This window comes from Aquarana catesbeiana, linkage group LG02 (assembly GCF_042186555.1).
Source record: "Aquarana catesbeiana isolate 2022-GZ linkage group LG02, ASM4218655v1, whole genome shotgun sequence".
Taxonomy (NCBI): Eukaryota; Metazoa; Chordata; class Amphibia; order Anura; family Ranidae; genus Aquarana; species Aquarana catesbeiana.
In genome coordinates, this window is record NC_133325.1 from 639,734,348 (window position 1) to 639,746,966 (window position 12,619).

Here is a 12,619-nt window from a genome sequence, read left to right on the forward strand (position 1 = left end):
GGGTGGACCTCAACGACCAGTTGTTGGCGCCGTACCTAGTTGCCCGTAAGGCCAGACGCTGGTACAAAAAAGTGTCTGTTTATTTATTTCAATTGGCTTTGCTGAATGCTCATGTGCTATACAGAGCTTCAGGACGGACTGGATCCTTCCTAAAATTCCAGGAAGAGATCGTCAGAGCCCTTCTGTTTCCAGACGGTGCTCCACCTCACCTTCCCCAACCAAATGCAGTAAGCCGGCTGCATGAGAGGCATTTTTCTTATGTCCTCCAGAGTACCCCTACCCAACGAGCCCCCCAAAAAAGATGTCGTGTCTGCAGCAAGCGCGGATTTAGGCGTGACACCCGGTATTATTGTCCCTCCTGTCCTGACAATCCTGGTCTATGCATTGGTGAATGTTTTGAACGCTACCATACACTAGTTGAGTATTAGCGTAGGGTACAGCACTGCACAGAATAGGACACACTTTCACAGGGTCTCCCAAGATGCCATCGCATTTTGAGAGACCCAAACCTGGTACCAGTTAAAGTTACTAAAAAAAAGTGTAAAAAAGAAAAAAAAAAAACATATAAAATAAAAAAACCAAAAATAGTTGTTGTTTTATTGTTCTCTCTCTATTCTCTCTCTATTGTTCTGCATTCTATACTGCAATGTTTTATTGTTATGTTTTTATCATGTTTGCTTTATAGGTATGCAATTTTTTTTTACTTTGTTTTATTGTTAACCACTTTTTTGTTTTCAGGTACGCCATTCAGCTGCAGAGCGGATTTATTTATCTTGACAGCAACAGCGTTTGCTCCCACGATACATAGAGCCGTGACTCCAGCGCTGTCGGAGGTGATTTCACCACCACAGTTACATACTTCAGCATATATGCCGAAGCGTGGGGGCAGCAGTGGGCGGAGAAGCGATTTGCTCCTAACTTTTGTGGGAGGATGCCCCCATGCTTCAGCATATATATACGGTGCATGTATGCCCATCATTAGAAGTGGGTGGATGAAGGGAGGTATTCTAATGGTGGGCATACCCACCGATCAATATTTTTTTTTCGTTCAGCCCACAGGCTGCATGAAAAAAAAAGTTTACAATATATGCCCAACAAGGACCAGCAACGTACTGGTATGTTGCTGGACTTTGAGTGGTTATACCAGAATGATGCCTGCAGGTTTAGGTATCATCTTGGTATCATTCTTTTCAGCCAGCAGTCGGCTTTCATGTAAAAGCAATCCTAGCGACTAATTAGCCTCTAGACTGCTTTTACAAGCAGTGGGAGGGAATACCGCACCCCCCCCCCCCCCCCCCCCACCGTCTTCCATGTTTTTCTCTGGCTCTCCTGTCCCAACAGGGAACCTGAGAATGCAGCCAGACCAGAATGGCTCCAAACATCTCTATGGCCTAAGAAACCGGAAGCTACGAGCATTTCATGACTTAGATTTCGCCAGATGTAAACAGCGCCATTGGGAAATTGGGAAAGCATTTTATCACACCGATCTTGGTGTGGTCAGATGCTTTGAGGGCAGAGGAGAGATCTAGGGTCTAATAGACCCCAATTTTTTCAAAAAAAAAGAGTACCTGTCACTACCTATTGCTATCATAGGGGAAATTTACATTCCCTGAGATAACAATAAAAATGATTAAAAAAAATAAAAATGAAAGGAAGAGTTAAACAAAAAAAAAAAAAAATCAAAAAAAAAAAAAAAAAAGAGCACCCCTGTCCCCCCCTGCTCTTGCGCAAAGGCGAACGCAAGCGTCGGTCTGGCGTCAAATGTAAACAGCAATTGCACCATGCATGTGAGGTATCACCGTGAAGGTCAGATCGAGGGCAGTAATTTTAGCAGTAGACCTCCTCTGTAAATCTAAAGTGGTAACCTGTAAAGGCTTTTAAAAATGTATTTAGTTTGCCGCCACTGCATGTTTGTGCACAATTTTAAAGCATGTCATGTTTGGTATCCATCTATTTTATTTCATCAAACATTTGGGCAATATAGTGTGTTTTAGTGCATTAAAACTTAAAAAAGTGTGTTTTTTCCCCAAAAAATGCGTTTGAAAAATCGCTGCGCAAATACTGTGTGAAAAAAAAAAAAAAATGAAACACCCACCATTTTAATCTGTAGGGCATTTGCTTTAAGAAAATATATAATGTTTGGGGGTTCAAAGTAATTTTATTGCAAAAAAAAATAATTTTTTCATGTAAACAAAAAGTGTCAGAAAGGGCTTTGTCTTCAAGTGGTTAGAAGAGTGGGTGATGTGTGACATAAGCTTCTAAATGTTGTGCATAAAATGCCAGGACAGTTCAAAACCCCCCCCCAAATGACCCCATTTTGGAAAGTAAACACCCCAAGCTATTTGCTGAGAGGCATGTAGAGTCCATGGAATATTTTATATTGTGACACAAGTTGGGGCAAAAAGACAAATTTTTTTTTTTTTTTTGCACAAAGTTGTCACTAAATGATATATCGCTCAAACATGCCATGGGAGTATGTGAAATTACACCCCAAAATAAATTCTGTTGCTTCTCCTGAGTAGGGGGATACCACATGTGTGGGACTTTTTGGGAGCCTAGCCGTGTACGGGACCCCGAAAACCAAGCACCGCTTCAGGTTTTCTAAGGGCGTAAATTTTTTATTTCACTCTTCACTGCCTATCACAGTTTCGGAGGCCATGGAATGCCCAGATGGCACGAACCCCCCCCCCCCAAATGACCCCATTTTGGAAAATAGACACCTAAAGCTATTTGCTGAGAGGTATAGTGAGTATTTTGCAGACCTCACTTTTTGTCACAAACTTTTGAAAATTGAAAAAAGAAAAAAAAAAAAAAAAAAACATTTTTCTTGTCTTTCTTCATTTTCAAAAACAAATGAGAGCTGCAAAATACTCACCACTCACCATGCCTCTCAGCAAATAGCTTGGGGTGTCTACTTTCCAAAATGGGGTCTTTTGGGGGGGGTGGTTGTGCCATCTGGGCATTTTATGGCCTTCGAAACCGATAGGTAGTGAGGAGTGAAATCACAACTTTACGCCCTTAGAAATCCTGATGGCGGTGCTTGGTTTTTTGGGGCCCCGTACGTGGCTAGGCTCCCAAAAAGTCCCACACGTGGTATCCCCGTACTCAGGAGAATCAGCAGAATGTATTTTGGGGTGCAATTCCACATATGCCCATGGCCTGTGTGAGCAATATATCATTTAGTGACAACTTTGTGCAAAAAAAAAAAAAAAAAGTGTCACTTTCCCACAACTTGTGTCAAAAAATAAAATATTCCATGGACTCAACATGCCTCTCAGCAAATAGCTTGGGGTGTCTACTTTCCAAAACGGGGTCATTTGGGGGGGTTTTGTGCTATCTTGGCATTTTATGGCCTTCAAAACTGTGATAGGTAGAGTGAGGAGTGAAATCAAAAATGTATGCCCTTAGAAATCCTGAAGGCGATGCTTGGTTTTCGGGGCCCCGTACGCGGCTAGGCTCCCAAAAAGTCCCACACATGTGGTATCCCCATACTCAGGAGAAGCAGCTAAATGTATTTTGGGGTGCAATTCCACATATGCCCATGGCCTGTGTGAGCAATATATCATTTAGTGACAACTTTTTGTAAATTTTTTTTTTTTTGTCATTATTCAATCACTTGGGACAAAAAAAATAAATATTCAATGGGCTCAACATGCCTCTCAGCAATTTCCTTGGGGTGTCTACTTTCCAAAATGGGGTCATTCGGGGGGGGGGGGGGGGTTTGTACTGCCCTGCCATTTTAGTACCTCAAGAAATGACATAGGCAGTCATAAACTAAAAGCTGTGTAAATTCCAGAAAATGTACCCTAGTTTGTAGACGCTATAACTTTTGCGTAAACCAATAAATATACGCTTATTGACATATTTTTTTTACCAAAGACATGTGGTCGAATACATTTTGGCCTAAATGCATGACTAAAATTGGAGTTTATTGGATTTTTTTTATAACAAAAAGTAGAAAATATAATTTTATTTCAAAATTTTCGGTCTTTTTCCGTTTATAGCGCAGAGGTGATCAAATACCATCAAAAGAAAGCTCTATTTGTGGGAAGAAAAGGACGCAAATTTTGTTTGGGTACATCATTGCATGACCGCGCAATTAGCAGTTAAAGCGAAGCAGTGCCAAATTGTAAAAAGTGCTCTGGTCAGGAAGGGGGTAAATCCTTCCGGGGCTGAAGTGGTTAAAAGAGGCACAAATCACCTCTGTAAGAGGTTTGTACCAGCAATTTCTCAGATTGCGAGGCTTAAAAAAAGTTCAACTCTAGTTGTCTCCTCGGCAGAGGAGTACTCGGTTTGCCTTTCTTCCCGATTACCTGAGGGAAATCCTTCATCCTCTACCCACTGTCCCCTTGATAAGGGATCTCAGGTGGGGGAGGGGGGTCTAACACGCTTCTCATGCTTGGATAGCGGATGCGATTAAAGTTGCTAATTTTCCTTCTAGGCCCTGCAGGGTGGAGGAAAAACGTGTCTTCAATCATGTATACAGGGGCTGAATATTTTCTCCTCTTAGGTTCAGTTTCCACTATTGAAACCCCAAAGTTGCGTGATTTTACTGTGATCCTTTGCCGCCGAGAACACGTCGGGGCACGATTTTGATGCAACAGGAAATGCCAATGTATTCTAGAGGTTTATGGACCTCAAGTCGCATCAAAGTGGTACCAAAGTAGTGCAGGACTACCTTGAAGTCGCACAGATCTGAACAGTATTTCTTGGAAATCATGCCCTAGAGTCTGACAGTGGAGGCCATCACCGCTGCCTAGAGAGAAGTGACTTGTCCAAGGTCACAAGGAGCCAACGTGAGGACAAGGTCCCACGTCTTTCAGGAAGAATCCCATGGCTACACTGGCCAGAGTAGTTAACCTGTGAGGAGTGGCTCCTTCACTAGTGAACGCCGACAAGTGGATCTGAACCCATGTCTGTCAGAAGTCTCCCATGGCTGCACTGGCCATCAGAGTACTTAACCTTTGAGCTGTTGTGGCTTCACTTTAAATAAAAGGACATTTATCCCTTCTACTGGACAAAAGCTTTACTGCTAGAAATCATTTGGATGTATTTCACCAAACCTTCCCCAATGAAAAGGGAAACTAGTCAGACACCCCTTTTTTGCAAGATGCTTCTGCTGACCAACCCTTTTAACCACAGGGTCTTAAGCATGTGTTTTAGAACAAGCGCAAGGCACGACGTCTGGTGGATAGGGTCTTTTATGGCATCTATGGCGAAACATAGCGCCATTGGTAGGAGGATTTTAACAAAAAGATTCCAACTCCTTATCTGTTGGATGCTTAAGCAATTATGCATCCTGATGCTGGAAATCGCAGCGTCTACTGCTGGTACTTTCCAAACTTTGTGAATTTTTCCTCCATGATAGAGAACTGAGAAACTCTTTGGAGGAAAAAATGCTTATCCAGATGATCCCATTCAGCATAAATAAGCGCTGTAAAAAGGGTATTTTTGATTTTTTTTGTTTTTTTTAAAACCAAAGAAGGGACCTGGACCTTCAGCTTACTCTGTTAGGAGTAGTATAAAAAGTGGAATGAACCATCTCTGTAAGTTTGTGCCATCAATCTGTCAGATTGTGAGGTTGCATAAGGTTCATCAAATGTCTCCTCCACAGAGGAAAATTTTGGCTTGTTTTCCCCCGTGATCACCTGAGGATAAAACCTCATCCTGTGCCCACTGTTCCCTTGGAAAAGGGGGTTTGAGGTGGGGGAGGGGGATCTAGCATGCTTCCTATCCTCTTGGATGGAGAATGCGATTAAAGCCACTAATCTTCCTTCTAAGCCCAACAGGACAGAGGAGAATGCATCTTCAGTCACATCTGAAGCGTGAGAAGCAGTTGCATCACCAATTGCTTCCAATGATTCACCCTGGCGTGCCATGTCAGGTATCTTCGGAGAGGATGACAGTGTGGAGGCATGACTGGAGTTCCCAGCGCCTGGGTGTGGAATCCTTGGTACCTTTGTGGAACACTGGAAATCAAACGTGCTAAGCACAACAGCAGAGGCACTTTAACAAATTATGGTATTTGCTGAACAATAGTTTTAGCAAAAGAAAACAATGTCATCATAAGGAACAACCTTTGATACTGAGTACCATAATATTTCCTGTGCTGGAAATGCCTGTTTACACACCTTTACATGCCCAGCACTCCTGTGACTCTTAGTGTGACAGACCTCTGTCTTCAGCATATGAACTGAGAGCGTCTGTGTTAAGCCTCAGGTGAGAACCTGATTACACATAAGTGTCAGCTGTTACCGCACCTCTCCAGGAGGAGAGGGGAGGGGGAGGAGGGGAGGGGGAGGAGGAGGGGAGGGGAGGGGGAGGGGAGGGGGAGGAGAGGGGGAGGAGGGGAGGGGGAGGGGGAGGGGGAGGGGGAGGGGAGGGGGAGGAGGAGGGGAGGGGGAGGAGGAGGGGAGGGGGAGGAGGAGGGGAGGGGAGGGGGAGGAGGGGAGGGGGAGGGGAGGAGGGGAGGGGGAGGGGAGGAGGGGAGGGGGAGGGGAGGGGGAGGGGGGGAATTTTTATCAGCAGTGTTTGTTAAGCTCCTAGTTTTAAAGGAAGACTTCACTTTATACAAAAAAATGCAAATGGCTGGTTTTGTATGTTCATAAACTACTGCTGTAACCCCTTTAGATCCCTCAGAAGAGGAACACCATCTGTTCAATTAAGAACTCCCCTCTGGCTGCAGGGACCACACCCGCTGCTACAGCCAGACACAGAGCTGCTGAAAAACGCATCTTACTAGGCAAGTGTAATATACTCCCTCTAGAGCAGTGGTTCTCAACCCCAGTCCTCAGGACCCACCAACAGGCCAGGTTTGCAAGATAACTGAAATACATCACAGGTGATATCATTTGCTGCTCAGTGATTGCAGTATTCTAGTTTGCAACTCCCCAAGGTAATACTTAAAATCTGGCCTGTTGGTGGGTCCCGAGGACTGGAGTTGAGAACCACTGCTCTAGAGGAGACATTTTAAGGCATACAGTTATACATTTTATATACATGTATGTATATGTATTTTTTGGAGAAAAGGGCATAGAACTTTTTACAGTTCCTAGGCTTCTCTCCTTACCTTATCCTCGCTGCAGGATACTGCTGATTTAACAGACAGATCCAACCTTCACTCATCACGGCGGGCAGCGTAGTTAAACCTTCAAAGACTGGGGCCCTTTTTAAAGGGGTTCCGCTCCTTTGGACCATGTATAGCACCCTTCAGGAACCACTTTAGGTAATATGAAAAACCAAAAAGCGTCCTGGTTCCTAGGGTCCAGCTCTCAAAGAGAAGCTTACAGGCAAAACCTTGTTCTTCAATGCGAGGCCCGGGTACCATCCTATGGCCTCAGTGGCGAGGATGGATCAGATTGTGGAGGTTTTTTTAAATCCAACATGGATCCCTCCCTGGAGCTCCTCAGAGCACATCTTCACTCGTGACCAACACCTTAGACACTGGCGAAAAAACTGAGGACTCCTGGAAGGAGGAGTGGTTATATAGGGGAGTCAACTTCCTGTATTAGTTATACCAGTGTCAACACCTGAAGGTAGGCCCATAACCCACCAAGTAATTACTTGAGGCCTGTGTCCTATGATGTACGATAAAGAAAAGATTGTTTTAGTAAAATAAACAGGGGTTGCAGTGATGAAAACAGTTGCAAACATTGCATGGTCCCAAAGCTCACTCTGACCAGCCACCCTCTCTCAGGGGAGTATGCCATTTGTAGAAATGAGTAGGCTTTCCAGAGCTTGAGGGAGACCCTTTTAGCTCTTTTTTTGGGGGGTGTTTCAACCCCCCCCCCCCCTTCTGACCTTAGCCCGATGCACAAAGCAGAGGTACTACCAGAAGAAATCGCATCCACTGCTTGAGCAATAGTCCAGCCACTGTCCCTGCGATTAATTGGCAGCCTGATGCAAATAGTAAATTTGTCAAATAGGAAATACCTGTGTCACCAAACCTCTTATGTCTCTCTAACAATTTTGCAGCCAGCACAAATGGAGTTTTTTTTTTTTTTTTTTTAAATACACTCCCACGTTGGAGGACACCAACGCCGCACTAAGCCCTGCCCCCCACCTCGCATCGCAGCCCCCCCCTTTCAAAAAGAGTTTTCCCGCGCAAGCACAGGCCTCCAATCCGCCGGGATCGGCTTGTGAGTGAAGGAGGGAGGGATGGCGTGGAGGATACCTGGAAGCCGCCACTGAGTAGGGGCGGTGAAAGAAAACGGCATTGATGATCGGTTTCAGTTCTCTCTTATACTCAGCCTCATGAAGAGGGGAAGAGTTCAGCCCAGGTGGGGGGTGTCTGGAGGACGCAAAACCCCCCAAAACTTAACGGTGGTCTGCCTGCTAGCCAGAGGAAAAAAAGTCTGCTGCTTCTGTGACACAGCGTGATCTCTGAGCAAAGCATGAGAAGGTACGTGCTCTATACAGCCCCCAGTGGTGACACTTAGGCATGACAACATTTACTTTAAAGGAGACATTTCATAAGAAAATTTAAACATTCCTTAGAAGACTCCACTTACCTTTCCCGCCGCAGGGTTTTCTGTGGTAAAACCAACAGACCCAATCTTCACCCTTCACGGTGGGTTCCGTTAACAAACCTCCAGGAACCAGGGACCCTTAGGGAACCCACAATCCTGGACCTGCAATAGCACCCCGCCAGGAAAACTTTATGGCCTTAATACCAAAAGTACCGTATCCCGGGGTCCAGCTCTCTAAAAAGAGAAGCGTTTACAAGCAAAGAACTCGTTTCTCCGGATACAAGGCCCGGGTACCATTCAATTTGGCCTAAAAGACACTTTGAATGGATCCGGCTGCATAGCTAGCTCCACCAAGCATTGCTCCAGCACAGCACATCTTCACTCGTGACTAACATCTTAGACACTGGCGAAAAAACTGAGATGCTCCCGGTATGGGAGGGGTTATATAGGGAGGCAACTTCCTGTTTAGGGTGTGCCAGCGTCAAGCACCTAAAGGTGGTCTATAACCCACATAGAAATTACTATGGCTCTGTGTCCCGTGATGTACGATTAAAGAAATACATCACGGGTGATATAATTTGTTGATCAGTGATTGCAGTATTCTAGTCTGCATCTCCCCAAGGTAATACTTAAAATCTTGCCTGTTAGTAGATCCTGAGGACAGGAGTTGAAAACCACTGATCTAGAACATTCCACACAAAACTATTCTAGTACATCTGCTACTGCACAGGGTGAACCGTCTGCTACATTTCCTTCATTAATTCTGAACTGTAAACTCTTTCTGCACACTGTTAATCCCAACTTTTATCTACCAAAAAAACATATGTTTAGATCATGCGTGACTTACCATTCGATGGTTCTTCCCCTGTAATAATACTTCTGTGTTCAGATTCTGTAATGGGCTCTTTTTTAATCTCCACTTTGGATGATAACTTGCAGGGTACTTCAGAAGGAGAAACTGATCTATGTTTTTGCTTTGCCACATTGGACACTTGCCTAACACTTGCTGCAGAGGCCTACAAAACAAGAAACAGTTTAACAGAATCAGCTGACCTAAAAGCAAACTGACCTGGCACATTTCTGAACAGTACTGAAGCAAAAGGCACCTTGTTACGTTTGCCAATATCAATGTTCAAAGCCACAAATATGGTCTTCTCTGAATTCCCTTGGGTTGTTTGTACAGTCTGAACATAGGAGCTTACCTTCTGACCAAGTCTAGTTTAGGTCCACCTCTCTACTTTCCATCAGATGTCGAAATCTTTACTGCCAACTGAAGCTCTGGCAATTGGCAGCATAATGGCAGGGTTTGGCTCAACTTAGACCTGGTCAGAAGACAATACCCAGTGTAGAGCCTTGGTCTGTAATCCAAAGGAGCTCTGTAACGGGTAAACGTAAAGATTAGCACAGATATTTCCAGGCATCCTATTCCGTAAAGGAAAAAAAAAAAAAAAAAGTTCCGCGCTATGGACTAGATTAACTATTAATAGCTACTGCCTCCACTAAAGCCAGCCACTAACAGGTAGATGGCAAAATGAGCGAAAATAAAATATTGGGGGTAAGTGGAATTGGCGCTGCTAGTGTAAGGTATTATCTGGTGTATCACAGTATATACCAAAAACATGAAAATAATCAGCAACAAGAAATCAGTAAAGTGCTATGTGCACATACAAAAATCCATAGTGGCAAAGTGCAAGAAATCAAAGTGCTATAATGTAACAATCGTGTATTAATATATCATATGCATACTGTAAATTAAAGTAAAATATTTGGATATGAATTCTGGATTTAATAAAGTGCCAAAGTGCAATTTTCTAATTTCTTTTGCTGATTATTTTTTCATGTTTTTGGTATATACTGCAATACACCAGATTATACCTTACACTAGCAGTGCCAATTTCACTTACCCCCAATATTTAATTTTCATCCTATTATTCAGCACTTAAGCTCACGTAAAAATTTAGAGTTTTGATTGGTACCTTAGGGGCTGAAGGAGCAGCAAGTATGGAAAAAGGGTTGAGTGGTGCGCCAGCAGGCCTCCTCTTCTTTAGGGTCACGATTGGTGGTGGTGTTATCTGTGCAGGCTAAGCAAATAGTTAAAAGAATTATAAATAAGTTAAAAATTCAGCGAAGTCCTAATAAACAATACTAGGCGAAAAGTAAAATAATTCTGTAAGCTCATAACAGTATTTAGTAAACGCAGTAATTGTACTTAAGATTAAAAAAAAAAGTAATACATTTATTTACCAAAGCCTGAGCTCTGTGTAATCCCCAGGAGAACAAGTATACAACTCCATAAAGAGTCAGCAGGGATATCAATCTTGAAACATGTACACATTTAAAACAGGTCTGGTAGTTAAAAAAAAAAAAAAATAGGATTTTTATTACAGCTTAACTGTAAAATGCTTTTCTTTTACATCATGGGACACGGAACCTTAAGTAATTAATGGGTTATAGGCCACCTTCAGGTGTTGACACTGGTATATCCAATCAAGGAAGTTCACTCCCTATATAACCCCTCCTCCTTCAAGGAACACATCAGTTTTTGTAGCAAAGCAATATATTTATATTAAACCCAAAAAAAGAGGGGAGGGACCTCTATGCAACATGATGTACTCCAAGAAAAGGATTTTACAGGTAAGCTGTAATAAAAATCCTATTTTCTTTATCGTACATCATGGGACACAGAGCCTTAAGTAATTACTTAACGGGACGTCCCATAGCAATGCTACTTGAGGGGAGGGAGAGACAACCCGCAGTGTACCCCAAAACTTGAGGATCTATACTGCTGCCTGCAGCACACTGCACCCGAAGGCGATATCCTCATGCCTCCTTACATCCACCTGATAACATTTTGTGAATGTATGCACTGAAGACCAAGTTGCGGCCTTACAGATCTAAGCCATGGAGGCCTGGTGACGCACTGCCCAAGAAGTACTAACTTGAAAACGGGGGAATCTTACCCCTTAAATCAGTGTTTCTCAACTCCAGTCCTCAAGGCGCCCCAACAGGTCATGTTTTCAGGATTTCCCTCATCTGAAACGGCTTTGGGAATTACTAAGGCAGTGAAACTGATCAAATCACCTGTGCAAAATAATGGTAAGCCTGAAAACATGACCTGTTGGTGCGCCTTGAGGACCGGAGTTGAGAAACACTGCCTTAAATCATAAGTTTGAATTATCACTTGCCGAATCCACTTAGCAACAGTGGATTTCGACGCTGCCTGTCCTTTCTTAGGAATCTCTGGCAGAATAAATAAGACATCAGTTTTACGAATCTGAGCAGTTGCCTTTAAATAGATTTTCAATGCTCTCACCACATCAAGACAATGTAGTGACTTTTCTTCCCTGGAACATGGTTTTGGAAAAAACGACGGCAGGACAATATCTTGGTTCAGGTGAAAACCTGAGACCACTTTTGGTAAAAAAAACCTGGACAAGGGTGTAATACCACTCTGTCCTCATGAACAATCAAACATGGCTCTTTACAAGAAAGAGCAGCAAAATTCCAAAACCCTCCTTGCTGAGGATATAGCAAACAAAAATACCAACTTCCTTGTCAAAAGGAATAAGGGAATATGTTGTATCGATTCAAAAGGCTGTTTTTGTAACACAGACAAAACTAAGTACAAGTCCCAAGGGTTCAAGGGAGGTTTGACAGGGGGATTAAGCCGCGTTACCCCTTGTATAAAATCCAACTAAAGAATGAGTAGCAAGCGGCCTTTGAAATAAGACTGATAAAGCTGAGACTTGGCCTTTAAAAGTACTCAAGGCCAATTTCATTTCTACCCCCAATTGTACAAAGGCAAGAATTCTGCCTATGATATATCTCCGAAGGTGTCAACCCTTGGATTCACACCAGGAAACATAAGCCCTCCAGAGTCTATAGTATATAGTTCTGGAAGCTGGCTTCCTTGCATTAATCAGGGTAGAGATAACTGACCCGGAAAGCCCGCGTTTCTTCAGAATGTGGGTTTCAATAGCCAATCCATTAAATTTAGAGACCGTAAGGAAGGATGGAATATCGGTCCCTGGGAGAGCAGATCTGGCCGGAGTGGGAGGGACCATGGGCCCTCCACTGCCATCTTTACAATTTCTGCATACCATGACCTTCTGGGCCATGCTGGTGCCACCAGAATTACCGGCTTTCTTTCC

The 12,619-nt window shown here is 43.5% G+C and overlaps 1 protein-coding gene across 2 annotated transcripts in view; it reads right to left on the reverse strand.

Moving 5' to 3' along the window:
- The window catches only part of POLA1 (DNA polymerase alpha 1, catalytic subunit), a 717,861-nt gene that overhangs the window by 624,893 nt on the left and 80,349 nt on the right, over positions 1 to 12,619 (reverse strand). For both annotated transcript variants that reach the window (XM_073616430.1, XM_073616431.1), the window contains exons 7-8: positions 10,445 to 10,549; positions 9,316 to 9,484 (exon numbers count right to left, since the gene is read on the reverse strand). In XM_073616430.1, the coding sequence (XP_073472531.1) occupies positions 9,316 to 9,484; positions 10,445 to 10,549 (274 nt within the window). The remainder of the gene's footprint in view (positions 1 to 9,315; positions 9,485 to 10,444; positions 10,550 to 12,619) is intronic.